This window comes from Macrobrachium nipponense, chromosome 12 (genome assembly GCF_015104395.2).
Source record: "Macrobrachium nipponense isolate FS-2020 chromosome 12, ASM1510439v2, whole genome shotgun sequence".
Taxonomy (NCBI): domain Eukaryota; kingdom Metazoa; phylum Arthropoda; class Malacostraca; order Decapoda; family Palaemonidae; genus Macrobrachium; species Macrobrachium nipponense.
The window spans coordinates 43,050,501-43,068,735 of NC_087205.1; the positions used below are offsets into that span (position 1 = coordinate 43,050,501).

Below are 18,235 nucleotides of genomic sequence, written 5' to 3' on the forward strand. Positions count from 1 at the left end.
TCTCAACCACTTGAATTTTATTTGGTACTCCTTCAATTATTTTCATAATAATTTCTGCTGACTTGTTCCAGTTTGAAGGATCATATCCTTCTAATATGTATATGAATACTTTTGTATCTTTTTGTTTAAGGCTGTTATTGATCTCATAAATGAGAAATGCCAGCTCCCTTCTTGGTAACTCATATTGCATATCTGCAAGGCAAGTGAGATTTCGCCATTGCTTACCACAGTTGGTGTTTACTGCCATCTTGATCGAATTTACAGTAATTCACTCGATAAAATAACTTAGTACAGGGGGTCCTCGAGTTACGACGTTGATCCGTTCTTACGATGCGTCGTAACACGATTTTCAGCGTAAGTCGGAACATTGAAAAATACCACATGATTTAATGTAAATACCTATCAATAACAACGAGAGAACAATTCCTTACCTTTATTAGTTTGATTGGCTTGCACACTGGAGAGGAAGCTGCGGTGCTGGAGAGACTGGGGGAGGTTAGTGAAGAGAAAAAGAACCTCCAGAAGTTGCTGGAGATGCTGAGGCAGATGATTCTTGAGGTGAGGCAGAACATACTAGTACTGGAGATGCTGAGGCAGGTGATTCTTGAGGTGAGGCAGAACATACTACTGGAGATGTTGGGGCAGGTGAGTCTTTAGGTGAGGCAGAACCTACAGAAGGTGCTGGAGATACTGGGGCAGGTGAGTCTGGGTTAGCAGAACATTCAGAAGGCTGGAGATTGTGGGGGCAGGCGAGTCTGGATTAGCAGAGGCAGCTGAGGTAGAGGGTACAGGATCTCCTGCAGGCCTCTCTACCTTCTTAAAATACTGCTCCAGGTTAGTCTGAACAGAGAGCGACCTCTTTTCATCCAAGATCTCCTTGTAACACTGCATCAAATCCATGACGCCTCTGGAAACCCTAGTGAACCTGTCCAAGTTGGGATCCTGAGCCTCAAAAGTTGACAACGCTTGCTGCAACTCTGCAAAACCTCTTATCAAGTCCTGCCTTGTGAAAGCCTTAGGCTCTGGGGTGGGTGCTTCTTCTTCTTCCTCTATTATCTGCTTCTCCAGTTGTATCAGGTCCTCAGCAGATAACTCCTCGCCATGAGACTCCAGCAGCTCTGTAACATCATCAACCTCCATCTCCAAATTGATTTCCTTACTCAGGGCAACAACGTTCTTGACAACTAGCTGAACTGTGTCCTCAAACCCATGGAAATCATTCACAAATTGAGGACAAATTTTCTTCCAGACACCATTCATGTTTGTTTGCTTAACCTCCTCCCAGGAATTAGCAATGTTCTTTACAGCATCAAGGATGTTGTAGGATTTCCAAAAGTCCTTCAGAGTCAAGTCCTTCTTGGTTTCAGTTGCCTGTAAAGCCATAGCAATTGTCCTTCGTAGGTAGTAGGCCTTGAACGAAGCAATCACTCCTTGGTCCATAGGCTGTAAAAGGGCCGTGGTATTAGGTGGAAGGTAAACCACCTTGACATTAGGGTTGAAGTCTCCCAGCTGGGCAGGGTGTCCAGGGGCATTGTCCAGCACTAGCAACACCTTAAAGGGGATACCCTTGGAGGCGCAATACCGCTCCACACTTGGAACAAAATGGTTTACGAACCAGTCCTCAAACACTGCAAGTGTCACCCATGCCTTCTTGTTGGACTTCCAAATTACTGGTAGTTGACCCTTCCAAATGCCCTTGAGTGCCCTTGGATTTTCAGCCTGATACACCAACAAGGGCTTCAGTTTGAAGTTGCCAGCAGCATTACCCCCAAGAAGTAAAGTTAGCCTCTCCTTGCTGGCTTTATGACCGGGTGCTGACTTCTCCTCCTTGGCGATGTAAGTGCGGTTAGGCATACGTTTCCAAAACAAACCTGTCTCGTCTACGTTAAACACTTGCTGAGCAGAATAACCCCCCTCCTTAATTATCTCAGACAACGCTTTAGGAAATTCACTCGCTGCTTTCTCATCCCCACTAGCAGCTTCACCTTGCAATTTAAGGTTATGGTAATTGGCCCGAGCCTTAAATCACATAAACCAACCCCTACTAGCCACAAACTCTTCACTTTCACTTCCCTCCCCCTTTTCTTTTTTCAACGCTTCAAACAATCTTTTCGCCTTCTCCTGAATCACCATAAGGCTGACTGGGATACGCCGTTGATTTTGGTCTTCCAACCAAAGCACCAATAACCTTTCCATTTCAATTATTAGACCACTACGCTGCTTAGTTATCACTGTCGCTTTCATAGGAGCAGATCCTTTCACATGTTCAACGATGCGCTCTTTATCTTTGATAATGGTAGCAACGGTCGAACGGCTAAGGCCAAGCGAGCGGCCAATGTTTGTTGGCGTTTCTCCCTTCTCAGATCGCTTTATAATGTCCACTTTAATTTCCATGGTGATGGCCTTTCTTTTCTTCGATGCACTACCATCAGAAGAGTCTGCCTTGCGCTTGGGAGCCATAACAAAGAGCAAAAAGTTACAAAAACGATACAACACGAGGGAGAGAGAGGCAGTGTAAACAACCAAAATGGCGTATGGGCGAGGAATGAGCGTAGCGAAGCGACGCCGTCCTCTCCCCCACAAAGCGTATTCTTCCGCCGTGCGCCCGGAACTAGTTCGCGTTTGTTTACGTTGCTTACGACGCTAAACCGCGTAAGACGGAACGACGCAAAATATTATTTTTTATATTTTTATGGGGGCGCGTTCGTAACCACGAAACATCGTAAGTCGAGACCAGCGTAACCCGAGGACTTACTGTAGACGCTTTATCCTACTATTCTCACACTAATCTTATCACTGACAAATCACAAACACTTCTAGATATAATTCATTTTCTAGTTGATTAATCGGACTGTGCACAGGTACGCCTCACCAAGCAAAATAGGACTAAGAGAGAGAGAAATTATTTTTATATTTATGTAGTTTCATTGACACAAAAACTTGAAAAATATTTTTATAATAAAATAAGGTTTTGTATATACTTACCCAGTAATTACATAGCTAGAGCTTTCTATCTACGGCAGCCTAACAATTGAAAATTTATGCTAGCGGTTTTAGCATGTGCTTCTGAAATCACATCTCTTAGGAAAAAAGATAATGCATTCTTGGAGAGCGGAAGAGACTGATTCCTGATGGAGCACCAAAGGTGGTCTGAAGAACCTCTAATCTTTTCTGTTCTCTGTAGGTAATATTTAAGGGCCCTGACTGGACATCACTGCATTTCCTCTTCCTTAGGTCTGAGAATATCCATCAAATTCTTGATGGTGAACACTCATGCCCACAGATCCGATGGGTTCTCATTCTTTGCCAGAAATCCCAAAGAGAGGAAACATACCGTGTCTCCTTGTGAAAATCGGATCCTTTTATCTATTGCTCAGATTTCGCTACCAAGTTTTGCTGTGGCTAGGGCCACTAAAAAGATGCCTTTCCTTGTTAGGTCCCAGAGAGAAGCTGACTGGATAAGTTCAAAAGGTGGTCCTGGAATCCATTTCAATACCACATCTAAATTCCAAGATATAGTAACATAACTTACTTGTTTTGTGACATCCATAGATTTAATAAGGTCACTTAAATCTTGATTTGATGACACATCCAGTCCTCTATGCTTAAAGACTGAACTAAGCATAGGTCTATACCCTTTGACTGTAGACACCGAAAACTTCCTGGACTTCAAGTAGAGAAGGAAGTCAACAATTTGACTTATAGAAGTTTCAGAAGAGGACACTTTTTGTCTGTTACACCACTCTCAGAAGGTAGACCACTTATATTAATATAATTTATTAGATGAAAGACGTCTGCATTGGGTGATAGCCTTTGCAGCTGCTTTCAAAAATCCTTTTGGTCTAACAAGGCACTCGACAGTCTGTACCCTGTCAGAGCCAGAGTGGACACCCCTAGATGGAACTTCTGAAAATGAGGTTGTCTGAGAAGACTGTTTTTGAGGTAATAGCCTGGGGAAGTCGACTAATCATTGCATCAAGTCTGGGAACAGCTGTTTCCCTTGCCAAAAGGGGCCACTAGTCACTATTACGTTCTGGTGAGAGACTAATTTGTTTACGATCTCCCTGATCACACTGAAAGGTGGGAAGGCATAGACGTCCAGACCCGTCCAATCTTCCAGCATTGCATCCGTCTTCCAAGAGAGAGGGTCCGGGACTGGCGAACAGAATCTTAAAAGCCTGTGGTTCATACAAGTCGCAAAGAGGTCCACTGAAGGACGACCCTATAGTCTCCAAAGATCCACTCTGTCAGAAGGACCTGATTCTGGCGGGTTAACCAGTCAGCTAGAACATTCATCTTCCCTTGGATGAAGCGTGTTAGCAACGACACCTGATTTTTGTCTGCTCAAAGCAGAGGTTCCTGAGCCATTAGAAAAAGGGAAAAGGAATGCATTCCCCCTTGTTTCTTGACACACGACAGCCGCTGAATTGTTGGAGTGTATAGTCACTGTTTTCCCTTGCACTAGGGGGGGAAAGGCTCACAGACCTAGAAACCTAGCTATTAACTCCTATATATTGATGTGGGAACTTCTGAACTCCTCCTGCCAAGTTCCTGACAACTCCCTGTTCCCCAGATGAGCTCCCCAACCTAGTTTTGAGGCATCGGAATACAAGTCTAGGTCTGGATTCAACGGAAGAAGAGACTTCCCTTCTGGAAGTCTTTCTTCTGACGACCACCATTGAATGTCCTTCTTGATTTCTGACGTTATTAGGAACACAAATGAGTCTTGAGAAGTTCTGTTGCTCCAATTTGCTTTTAGAAAAAATTGAAGTGAGCTCATGTGGAGTCTCCCTAGTTCCACAAACTTTTCGACTGAGGCCAGTGTTCCCACAGGACTCATCCATTGAGTCGCCAAGCATTCCTGTGGGAAATCGTCTGACACAAAGGAGACAAGAGTTTATCCGAGAGAGAGAGAGAGAGAGAGAGAGAGAGAGAGAGAGAGAGAGAGAGAGAGAGAGAGAGAGAGATTCCCAGCATCCAGAATCATTCCCAAATATATAATCCGTTGAGTGGGAATGATCTGAGATTTTTCCATATTCATCAAAATTCCTAGTTTCTTCGTAAGGAGTCTATCCGATAGATCTTCCAAGCAATTGTCCTTTGACTGAGCTCTAAGTAGCCAGTCGTCTAAATAAAGAGAGATGTTCACTCCTAACAGATGAAGCTACTTCGCCAGTAGAGTCAGTATGCGAGTAAAGACCTGTGGTGCTGTCGACAGACCAAAGCATAGCGCCCAGAATTGGAGAACCTTTCCTTGAAAAACAAAGCGGAGGAACTTTCTGGAATCCGGATGTATAGGGACGTGGAAATACGCATTCTTCATGTCCAGGGTCATCATCCAATCCCCTCGATGTATGGAGGACATTATCGACTGATTGGTCTCCATGTGGAATTTAGTTTTGAGAACAAACTGATTCAAGGAGCTCACATCTAAAACTGGTCTTCAGTCCCTGATGTTTTAGGAACCACAAAGAATGTTGTAAAACCCTTCCAAGTTTTGATCTTCCACTGTTTCTACTGCCCTCTTGCATAGCAGACTCTACCTCTTGAGAGAGAGCCGCAAACTCCTTATTTTGCAGAGTAGGCTGGTAATGTTATTGGCTAAGTGGCCAAAGGTGGGCCTTCTTTCTGCTCATCTCAAACTCCATTCCCACCAAAAAAGGCCCAACTTGGGTCCTACAGGCACGCGAAGGACACACTCCTCACTCCTTACTTGCTGTCTTGTAGGTAGTTTTCTTGACAGACTTGGTTGGAGTTCATAGTTAGTACGGGGTCTTTGCTGGCCTCTGTCTTGCTCACGAAAATCTTGGGGTTGAAGAGGAGAGAAACACCTATTGGGGTAATTTGACGTTCCCTCGAACACTTCGACAATTGCGCCAAAAGATCGTAGGCCAATTTCTTCTGTAATGTCGACAAAATCTGATGACTAATTCTTGCGGGAAGAAGTGTTTCTTGTCCAATGGGGCAAAAAGCAAAGCTGTCTTCTGTGTCGTGGTTATGCCTTTAGTAGTAAAGGGAACACCACAAATCACTTCTTCAAGATGCAAAACCAGACGAGACACTAATTCCACCGATCTGTCTCTAACGACCTTGTTTGCACATGAGAGTACAGGCAGTCCCCGGGTTACGACGGGGGTTCCGTTCTTGAGATGCGTCGTAAGCCGAAAATCGTCATAAGCCGGAACATCGTCAAAAATCCTAAGAAAACCTTACTTTTAATGCTGTGGGTGCATTAAAAACTCTGTAAACTGCATTCTTATTGCATTTTTCATAAAAAAAAACCTTAAAATATTGATTATTTTGCATTTTAGGTGTCATATTTTATCTGCCAGATCAGCGTTTGTAGGTGTCGTAACTCTGGAACATGCGTCGTAACCCTGGAACATGCGTCGTAACCCTGAAAATAATTTCTGATGAATATAATTGAAAAGCGTTGTAACCTCGGAACGTCGTAAGCCGAGACCGTCGTAACCCGGGGACTGCCTTACCCCAAACAAGTCTGCTGCAACGTCTTCCATCGTCGCTGGGCCATCTTCCACCTGCCTCGCTAATGCCCCAATTGTCCAGTCCTAAAAGCTACATACTTCTAATATTTTGAAAATACTCTTAGTAAGGTGATCCATTTCCGCAGACGAGAGCATGACTTTGGCTGATGAAAAGGCCGAATGTCTAGCAGAGTCGATGAGGCCTGAGAAATCCCCCTGGGAGGAAGCAGATGTTCCCAGGGAAGGAGATTCTCCAGTGTTGTAAAAACGGTGACTCTTCTTAATCAGCTTGGCATGTAGGGCAGCAAAAGAAGCTTTACCCATCTTTCTCTCTTCAACGATAACCAGCAGTCCATGTCTCTCAAAGCTTTCTTCATTGACGAAGAGAGTACCAACCTGGGTAGAGTCAAACCGTCTGAAGCAGGTTTCCTCATTAAGAAAGTCTAAGCTAGTAATGCTGGAGCCACAGGCGAGAAAAAATCTGGAAGCGGTTGAGAAAATACCTTAACAACAAGTAGGCAGACAAAGGGCTCGAGTCCTGTTCCTCCTCTTCCTCATCTGAAGAGACGGGCGATAAACTTGCTTCTTCCATTTGAGGTGTTGGAGCTTTCCCCAACAAAGACTTGATGTCATCCAATTGTTGTTTCAGGGGAGCGACTGAAGGATCTGAAGTTGAAGAATACGACCGAGAGCAAGGAGAAACCGCTCTTGCCTCAGCTGATGGGGAAGGCGGGCGCCTCACAACTAATGTTGGGCATTCGGCTGATTGAGAGCATTGCATTGTATCTGGAGAATCACGTCCAGGAGTCTAAGGTAATTCCAAGATAGGTTTGGAACTTGAGACCGAAGCAACTCGCTCAGAAGAATCCGTCCTACGCTTAGCAGAAAAATACTGCGACTCCAAACCAGGGAAAGACTACGGCTGTACCAAGCAGACTGAGACCAGGGAGCCGACGAAGCAGGTGGCGACACCTCGTAGCTGTATGAAGGTTGAGGACTAAGGACATCCTCTTTCTTCCTTTTAGAAGGGGGAGGAGACTTATCTACATCCTTGGACTGTCTCTTGAGGGCATGCGACATGACTTGAAAGCACTCACAACAACTCTTGCTGGGAGTTGAGCTGTCCAACTTCGACGACAGATCATGTACACCAAATGAGATGCATTTCCAGCAGCGCTCTGTCGACACCTGGGAATCACCAGCAGGTTTGACTGAGGGAGCAACTGCCCAGGGCAAACCTCACCAGCCTCCCTTTGACCTCTGGTATGTCTTCTCCCAGGTGCAGGGAAGTGGGACAGTGACCTTCATCTAGGAGCACCAGCGGGCCAGACAGCCACCTCCTCTACACAATCACTATGCACTTCACTAACACTTTGATTGCCTTTTTCCATTAAGACTTTAAAAGAAGCACCAAGTTTCATCATTGCACTTGCCAAAAATTTGAACTTATCGAATTTTGACTCGAGGCTAGTCAAAATTGGAGACTGAACAGGAATTACAAGCAAAATAACCATGTCATCTTCTACCAATTCAGCAGCCTGAATATTATCTAAACTAGATCTACTTTCTGCCCTAGCAGCTGCTTTCCTCTTTCTGTCCTCATCCATCTTGTCCTGATGTGACCTAAAAATTTTCCATGTCTTGTCATCCCAATCACGAAATTTAGCAAAAGTATTCTCTTTCTTGCACTCTTGACCTCTACATTTACTACATATAGTAAATTAATCGTAGCAAGATTTAGCCAACCTGGTCTTACAACCATCTACACAAACCTAACACTAGTTGTGCTAGAATCTGACATACTGTAAAGAATGCACTAATGCAAAACAACACAGAGTACTTCACCAAGAACTCCAAATTCATGAACACAATCCGGGAGCTGGCAGAAAATGAATTGAAGCTCTCTGTTAGGTTGTTACCTACATATACTCCCAGCAGTGGGCGGGGCATTCTAACCACACTGTAACCGTAACTGGTGCTAGTGTAAATTTTCAATTGTTAGGCTACCGTAGGTAGAAAGCTCTTGGCTATATTATATAATTACTGGGTAAGTTCCATATACAAAACTTATAAGTTACATAAAAAATTAAACACTTTTGCAGGGTTTCTCAAGGATTCACAAGTGTTCGTGTCTGTGAAAAACTCACGTACAGATAACAATTAGTTAGGTTCCAATGAAAAGTTTCAGTCTGAATTCAAACAACTCAAATTGTGCAAGTTGGGGGTATTGCTGTATAGTAAACTCATTCTAACCCTTCAATTTTAGAGCAAATAAGAACTTACTTCTGGTACAAAGAGAGCTGGTCTAGGTCCAGTTGCATTTCGAATAGCTGTCAAAATGTCCATCTGAGTGAGACCAGCAAGTGGATGGATACTATCCAAGGTACGACCAAACGTTTCGTGAAAAATGTAACAGATACGAGCTCCTCCACACCTGCAGGTGAACAATAAATATCAAAATATTTCTATAATAAAATTAAGTTTCATATATACTTACCAAGTAATTGTTTAGCTATAGCTTTAGCTTTGAGCAGCAAACCATAAATTCAAAATATCGTGCTAAACTTCTGCTGCAGTGTAGGTGACAAGCCCTGCCCACTGCACAGTTCTATTTCATAATGACAATAGCTGGCTGACTCACTCTGTTTTTGCCATTATGTCAATAAGAGGGGAGGCAGGAGGGCTATGATTCTGTAAATACTTAGTATATATGAAAATATCTTTATAATAAAATAAGGTTTCACATATACTTACAAAACAATTACAAAGCTATAAGCTTTCTTACTTGGCAGTCGAAAATTCAAATTATTTGGCTGCCATCATTAGTGTAGGTGATAAAGAACCTGCCCACTTTCAGGAATACCCATTACTGCTGAGCTGTCATCAATTTGTTGAGCTGCAATGTCCATCTGTGGGGAGGAGGGAGGGTTCTGATTATGTAATTGTTTGGCAAGTAGTATATGTGAAACCTAAAATGTCATTTTCACATAAGTGACTTACCAAACAATTACATACAAAGTTGATTCCACATTCCAAGGAAGCTGGATAAATGGACAGCTTTGTGTTTTCAGTCTTAAAAAGGCTAACGGTTTAGATAACAATAACATGTATACAATACATAATGTTTGCAGTACCTTACCTGGTGAGAGCGCAGCTGCAGGTGGATACTGCTTTTACTTGGTGCTCTCATCACCTGTAGGAGATGTGGCAGTAATAGCCAGGATTGTCCCTACTAATAGTGGGATTTTGTAACCATTGAGGTTCACCGATGGTTAACAAAAATGAACAGTCTGCCTTTGCCCTGGGAGAAGACAGACAACCAAGCCAAAGAACCATCACTTACACTAAAAATGAAAAAACCACAACCCCAACCATTAAATACTGGAGGGTACTCTGAGTACATTGTACCCCCTGGCTTCCCAAAAACTCAGCAACCTTAAAAAAACACAAGGCAAGGAGATAGTAGAGTTAACGAGGTCCTCCTATGCCTCCACTCCCAACACCATGCCAGCTATAGACAATGGCCCCAACCTATTACAATTCTCAAAAACAGATTCTATATCCTTCAGATAATGTGAAGAAAACACTGATTTTGGCATCCAGAACATCGTTTGCAGGATGGAGGATAGAGACATGTCTAAACACTAAAGAAGTCGCTACTACACAAAATTTCATGAGCCTTCACTTTCAGTGCATTGAGAGCTTCATCTTGGGCTTGCATGTGAGCTTCCAGAATCAGGTGTCTCAGGAAGAACAAAATAGCATTTTTAGAGAGAGGATGGGAGGGATCTCTCACCGAACACCAGAGACAGTTCGAACTTCCTCTTAAACTCTCCATCCTATGCAGATAGCATCTGATGACTGACAGGACATAGCATACACTCCTCTTCTTCTGGACCCACTATGTCTGTTAGTTTCTTTATCACAAAAGAGTGAGGCCATGGACTCGATGGGTTCTTGTTCTTCGCCAGAAAATCTCCAACGTAGGAACGCACTGCGTTGTTCTGAGCGAACCCAACCTCCTTAATAATGGTCTGGAATTTGCTCACTCTACCAGCTGTAGCTACAGCGACTAAAAACAAAGTCTTCTTCATTAGATCCTTCAGAGAAGAACTTGAAAGGCTCAAATTGTGGACTGCTTAAAAAAGCTTCCAAGTTGCACTCGTCTTCTGCAGGCTTCCCCGCTTATGAAGTTTCAAAAGATTTAATGAGGTCGCTGATCTGCTGATTATTCGAAATGTTGATGCCTCTATGCTTAAAAACTGGAGAAAGCATAGACCTTTAACCCTTAATAGTAGAGGTGGACAGCTTTCTTGTATCTCTCAGAAATAACAAAAACTCGGCTATTTCTGTTATAGAGGTCGTAGAAGAGACATGACATTGTCTGCACCACATTCAAATATCCTCTACTTTGATTGATAGAGTTTGGAAGAATTTCTTCACATTTTGCAATAGCCTCTGCTGCTCTTCAAGAAAAACCTTTCACTCCGACAAGGATCCTGACAGTCTGATGGGACTGAAATTTGTTGATGACCTCTCTTATACGACCAAAGGGAGGAAAGGCACACACGTTGAGGCCCGTCCAGTCCAGAAGCATCCCATCTGTTCTCCATGCTTGCAGGTCTGGAACCGGAGAACAAAAAATTGGAAGGCAATTGTTACCTGAGGAGGCCGAAGAGCTCTATGACTGGTTTTCCCCATAGTCTCCACAAATCTCAACAAACTCGTTTACAGTCCACTCCATCAGAAGGACTTGGTTTGAGCGGCTACACTCGTCTGCTAAGACATTCATTTTTCCCTGAACGAACCTGGGAAAAAGAATTACCTTGCATTCATTCGCCCACAGGAGTTCTTCCGCCACTGTGTTTTCTTCCTTGTTTGTGGACATACGATAATATTGTGGTGGTGTCCGCATAAATCGCCACTTTTCTTCCAACAACGAGAGAAGCGAGGGCTAGCAGATCCAGAAAAATTGCCTTCAACTCCTTCACATTTATGTGGAGGGTCTTGTTCTGTCCATAATCTTGAGACTCTTGTCTCCAAAGAGCTCTCCATCCTCTGTCGGATGCGTCGGAGAAGAACTCTAGGTCAGAGTTCATAATTAACAGAAATCCCTTCCTGAAGTCTCTCCTTCAAAAGTCACCAACAAAGATATTTCTTTATTTCCTCTGTCAAGGGAAAGATGAACAAATCTGGTTGAGTCTTCCCATTCCAATTTTCCTACAGAAAGAATTGGAGACACCTCATGTGGAGATGGCACAAAGTTACGAAGCTCTCCATCGACGCAAGGGTTCCAAAGAGACTCATCCAGTCTAGAGCTGAGCAAGACAGGCGAATTAGAAAATCTTGCGCTGTTCTCATACATGGCTCTATTCTCTTCGGGGAAAGAAAACCCCAAAGAGAGTCTAGAATCACCCCTAAATAAGGAATCTTCCGAGTCGGAGACAACTTGGATTTCTTGTGATTTACCGTATATACGTACTCATAAATCATGCGACTTTTGAAGACCTAATCTTGGAGCAAATGTTGTCGCATCATACATGAGATATAAAATTAGTTGTCGCATCATACATGTGATATAAAACTAGCATATGTAATATTCACATACTAGTATTGTTTGATAAAATACAAACAATGAATATGCATCTTCTTCATGGATCTTTTAAAAAGTTATGCTTTACTTCACTGCATCCAATAAAATTGTATGTATTTTCATATTACTATTGTTGTATTATAAAATACAAAAATAGCAATCAATGTTTTGGTTTGCAAATCAGCCGAGGACAATTGTGAGTTAAGTTTAGTTTGCCGTACTGAAGTCAAATCAGAGCGATTTCCTTGCTTCTAGTTAGCGTAAATGAATCTCAAGTTAATCTATGGATATGGGACATGGTTATTTTAAGTTATACGAAGTGTTTTCATGTCAAAATATCACTTGAATTCGTATCATTGCAAACAAAATTTAGTTATTTTTTTCATTAGTAGATAGCACGGAGGGCATGTTTAGTGCTTAAAAAAATCAACAGATTTTGTTAGGTATTTTCACTTGATTTCATCAGAATACTATGAGCTTTACATATTTATCTTTTATCATGAAAGAGCATAGTAAAATGTGTTCTTTCATGCCAAATAGTTTTGACTAAAACACATTTCTCTCAAATTTTGATAGTGCTATACCAAAGTTGCCATGCTGCCAATACACAATAATAATCGTTAGCAGATGAACATTCGTTCCTCAGCTTCAGCTAAAGCTAGCAGCTTAAATTTAACAGTATACACCCTTGGCGATCTTTTCTCCATGGGGAATGAGGATATAGTAATATAAAAATATATCAGTCCTCTTCTATTTAACATCATTTGTAACATAACTACGATAATTTTTTACTATCGTACGATGGTTGAAATGCAAGCAAACTACTGTAGTTATCGGATTCAGTTGTTCATAGCATATCAGCTGTTTCTGGCTGTATGCGTTTACACAAAAAGTATAACATTACTGATGATATTTTAGCTTTCTCTTTTACTGTTTTTAACTTAACTAGAAGATGGGATAGATAAAGAGATGGAGGAAAAGGGGTTAGCCTAACTAGAAAATGGGATAGATAAAGAGGAGGAAAAGAGGTTAGTGTAGAGTTTTAGATAAAAAAAAAAAAAAAAAAAAAAAAAAAAGTAATCCTTTGTTAATTCTGATTCTATTCCCTGCCGTGAACGTCTTTTGTTTTTGAGTTCTCCGCCCCGTTGTTGTGTTGTGATGGCCCTACCGTGCTGGTCCTTGGCGGCGTTGTTGTAACGGGATTCACAATAACGACTGTATCCGGCCACGTATTTAATTATGCTCGTCCTAACAAATGGCGATGATAATCCACACAGAGGAGCATAGATTGCAATTTTGGTAATCAATTTGATTCAAGAGTTGGAGATCAGTTGTTTATGGCAGTGGACAATGAAGTATATTTTCCCAATTTAGTTGCTTTGAATATTGATCTCTAAGCTATGACCTCTAGTGCAGTTTTAGAAAGAATTTGGAACATGGAAAAAGCTTTTGTGGGCGAGAGGAATGAATCACAGCTACTGGTTAGTTCAGAGAGAAAAGAAAAGTCATTTTGTAAGCATTGTGGTTTTCCTCATGAGAGTATAGACTGTAGGTTTAAAGATCTGACTTGTAACATTTATAAAAGGAAAGGTCATCTAAAAAGGGTGTGTAGAGAGGCAAACAAAGATTTGTCTCCTCATAGGCCTAGTAGTGCTAAACCTAGGTATAAGGCTTCCAATAGTAGGGCTGAAGGTAAGAAGGTTGTTAAACTAATGATGATTATGAAGACACCAGCGATGATAGATTGTTGATGGTTAAAGGAAAGGTTTTTGCTCTTAACTCTGATGAATTTTATTTCAGTATTAATCAGAATTTAGTTCCATTTGAGATTGACAGTGGTGCTGCTGTGTCCACTATAACCAAAGAGTGGGTACATAGGTTAAAACTAAATATGGAACCAAGCAATAAAAAGCTAAGAGCTTATGATATGAAAATTGATGTCTTTGGCAAAGTGTTAGCTCTTGTACTGTATAATAGCAAAAAGGTTTCTCAAGTATTTTATGTTGTTGATTCCTGTAATACAAATTTGTGTGGTAAAGATTTAATGCAGCAAGTAGGTATTTATCTGGCTGGAATAGATGAAGGTACTAGAGTAATAAGGGTTGCTAATGTGAGTGCAGAAAAGCTACTAGATAATTACTTGGTAGATTCTCATAAGCCTATTACTGGTGTTTCGGCTGAGATTCGTCTAAAAGGTAATAATACCCCAAAGTTTATGAAAGCATGCACAGTTCCTTTATATTACAAGAAAATGATTGAAGATGCCTTAGATACGCTAGTAGCGGATGAAATGATGGAACCCATATCAAATAGTGAATGGGCAATTCACATTGCACCTGTGTTGAAAGAAAATATGGTTGAAATAAAGATTTGTGGAGATTTTAAAGTTTTGAATAAACAAATTCATTGTGGCAGGTACCCCTTACCAAAGATAGAGGAATTGTTATCTATTGTTGATAAGGGAGTTTTTTTCCAAAATTGATTTAAAGAATGCTTATCTTCAAATACCGGTTGATGAGAAAAGTCAAGAGTACTTAGTAATTAATACTCATAAAGGATTGTTTAAATATAAGCGCTTACCTTTTGGCTTGTCCTCATCTCCTGGTACGTATTTTCCAAAGGTTTATTTCTCAACAGCCGGCAAATGTGGAGGGTGTAGCTGCTTATTTAGATATTATTGTAAGTGGTGCTACCAAAAAGGAGCATGGTCACCAATTGAGAAAAGTTTTGGAACTTTTGCAAACACATAATGTACCAATAAATAAGACTAAGACTGTTTTGGAGGCTGAATCTATTGAATATTTAGGATACCACATCTCAGGTGAAGGAGTCACACCATCTTCAAAGGGACTGAAAGCTATTTTAGATTGCCCATGTCCTACTTTTGTTGAAGAAGTTCAATCTTTTTTAGGGATGATTACTTACTATTGCAAGGTTGAAAAGATTTTTTTTTCTAAGCTAGTTCCCTTGTATGATTTGTTGAAGGAAAATGCAAAATTTAGATGGACTTCAGTACAGCAGAAGGCGTTTGAAAACATTAAAAGAGATTTTGCAGAGTCCCAACTGCTGACTAGTTTTGATGGGGATATTCCTTTAATCATTGAAGTAGATGCATCTCCTGCAGGTGTGGGGTGTGTTTTGTTACAAAAGGCTGATGACCAAGAAAAAACAATTTATTTTGCCTACTCTCAGTTAGATAAAGAAGGATTAGCTCTTATTTTTGCTGTGAAATGAAAAAGATTCCATGCAATGCTAATTCTAGAATACAAAGATGGGCTTTGTTATCTCAGTATGATTGTGAATCAGTTCACAAACCTGGGAAGGAAAATGTAATTGCTGATGCCTTAAACAGATTGCCACTTGATGATGAGTTTCATTCTGGTACACTAGCTGAGTATGTTAAAATGGTTGAATTACTTGATTTTATGACATCTCTTTTCAGGCATGCTGTATTGTCTCAGTTGAAAAATTGTTTGAAACTGGGATGGTCAAAGAACATAATATGTCACTTCTGGAATATGCCTCTGTAAAAGATTATTTATCTCTCCATAATGATGTCATATTGTATAGAAATAGAGTACTGATTCCCATTGAGTTAAGATGTAAGGTTTTGAACTATTTGCATTGTGGGCATAATGATATATGCTATGAAAGCCGAGGCAATGAACTGGGTATGGTGGCCAAAGATAGACCAGGACATAAGTCACAAAGACTTGTAGCATTTAAGAATTTTGCAAATCGTTGAGCTCCTACATTGTCTTGGACTATTGTTGGTAAACCATAGTCTCAGCTGCACATAGACTATGCAGGACCGATTGATGGTAAATATTTTTTATAATTGTCGATTCTCATAGTAAATTTTTGGATATTCAGTTTTCTAGTTCCACTACGTCTGCTGTTACCATTGGTTATTTGAGGAACACATTCTGTAATTTTGGTATACCTGATATCATTGTATCGGATAATGCTCCAAATTTTGTTTCTCAACAGATGGAGGAGTTCTTGCATAAAAATAGTATTAAGCATGTAACACAAGCTCCTTATCATCCATCCTCCAATGGTCTGGCTGAAAGGGCTGTGAGAACATACAAGGAGGGTCTGGGAAAATTTAAGAAGGGAGATATCCAGACCAGAATATGTAGATTTTTGTATAATTATAGGAGGACTGTGAATTCTTCCACTGATAAGGCCCCAGCAGAAATAATGTTCAGTAGGAATTTCAAAGGTACTGTTGAATCAGTTAAACTGAAAGACAAATCTTTAAGGAAAATGAGGGATGAAATTTTCTAGGAGGAAGGTAAATTGTATAAAGTCAATGATGCTATGTTTGTTCATAATTTTGGGAAAGGTTCACCATGGGTGGAAGGAAAGATTGTGGAAGTACTTGGGTTGAGAAATTATACGGTGGAAGTACAGAGTTTTGGTAATATTATTTGGACAAGACATGCAGATCAGATTATGCATAGATATATGGGTGACTTTAACCAATCCAATAAAGAAGAGTTATCAAATAATTCTAAGTCATCTGTAAATTTGAGTGATTCTAGTGCTTTCATTTCAGACACTAATGTACCATGTGATAGTGGGGCTGAAGAACCCATAGAAGTAAATAATGATAGTGAATGTTCAGTACAACCACCAATGTTAAGGTAATCCAGTCAAAAAAGTAAACCTCCTGATTGACTTGATTTATAAATAAATACAAATATGCTGTATTTATCATGTTAGTTTGTTTTCAGATTTATTCCATATTTTGGAAGAAATATGGATTCATTTAATTTTCTGATGTTGTAAATTGAAATATTATTGCTTTTTTAGGGATAAAGGATGTAGAGTTTAGATAAAAAAAGGTAATCCTTTGTTAATTCTGATTCTATTCCTTGCCGTGAATGTCTTTTGTTCTTGAGTTCTTGGCCCTGTTGTTGTGTTGTGATGGCCCCGCCGTGCTGGTCCTTGGCGGCAAGTTGTTGCAATGGGATTCACAATAAAGATTGTATCTGGCCATGTATTTAATTATGCTCGTCCTAACATTAAGCCTATTGTAGTTTGGTCTCAAAAATCACTGTTTTAAGTGATACTTTGGTGTTCATATGATAAGCGAGATCGTGTGTTATACGAGTATATACGGTATCCTGATTCCTAATTGTCGAGTTAGGCTTAACGTCTTTTCCAAGTCCTTCACACACTGACGACTTGACTTGAATCTCTAAAGCCAGTCATCCAACTAAAAAGCTGCGTTGATCCCCATCAGAAGAAGCCATTTCCCCAAAAAAGCAAGGATACGTGAAAATACTTGGGGAGCCGTTGTCAGTCCGAAGCAGAGAGATCTGAATTGAAAAACTTTCTTTGAAAACGAACCTCAGAAACCTCTTCCACTCTTGATGAATGGGGACATGAAGTATGCATATTCCATGCTGAAAGTCACCATCCAGTCACCAGACTAAAGGGCAGACATCACAGACCGACTGGTCTCCACCTGAAACTTCATCTTATGCACATAAGAGATTCAAGGCACTGATGTCCAGTACAGGCCTCCAGCCCCCCCGACACCTTGGGGTGACTACAATTAGCCTCTTGTAAATACCTGGGGAATTTTTGTCTACAACTTCTTCTATGGCCTGCTTGCTGATAGGTGCCTCTACTTCCTTGGCCAATGCTGAAACACTCTCTGATCCCTTTGAGTATGCTGTCAATGAGATAGGAGAATTGGAAAATGGAGGATCTTGAAGAAAAGGGATTGAACAGCCTTCTCGGAGAACTTGCACTACCCACGGCTATGTTCCTCTCTAACTCCATTCCTCCTGTGAGCAATGGAGTCTCACTCGTATGGGTGTGTGAAGGACATTCCGATTGCTTGGGAGTCTACTTAAAACGGGCCTTCTTGGTCGACTTAGTTGGAGCTCGAAAATTAAGTCCTCCATCTGCTTTGAAACCTGATCTTTCCCCCTCGAAAAGGATGCTTCTGGAGGGAAGAAAATATAGCTTCTGTAGTGGGAGGATCCTTTGAACATCTCATTGATTATCAGGTCATTGGTGGACTTCTTCTCAAGACCTGACAACACCTGTTGAACCGTATCTTCTGGGAACAGGTGGGACTTACGGGAGAAAACATTAATGCCGACTTCTGATTAGTCGTCACTCCACGAGAAACAAATGT

At 41.0% G+C, this 18,235-nt stretch overlaps 1 protein-coding gene across 1 annotated transcript in view; it reads right to left on the reverse strand.

Moving 5' to 3' along the window:
• LOC135224506 (dynamin-1-like protein) overlaps window positions 1-18,235 on the reverse strand; it is a gene marked incomplete in the record, with an annotated part of 557,230 nt that overhangs the window by 218,168 nt on the left and 320,827 nt on the right. The window contains 1 exon segment of the mRNA XM_064263535.1: window positions 8,769-8,919. Coding sequence (XP_064119605.1) covers window positions 8,769-8,919 — 151 coding nt within the window.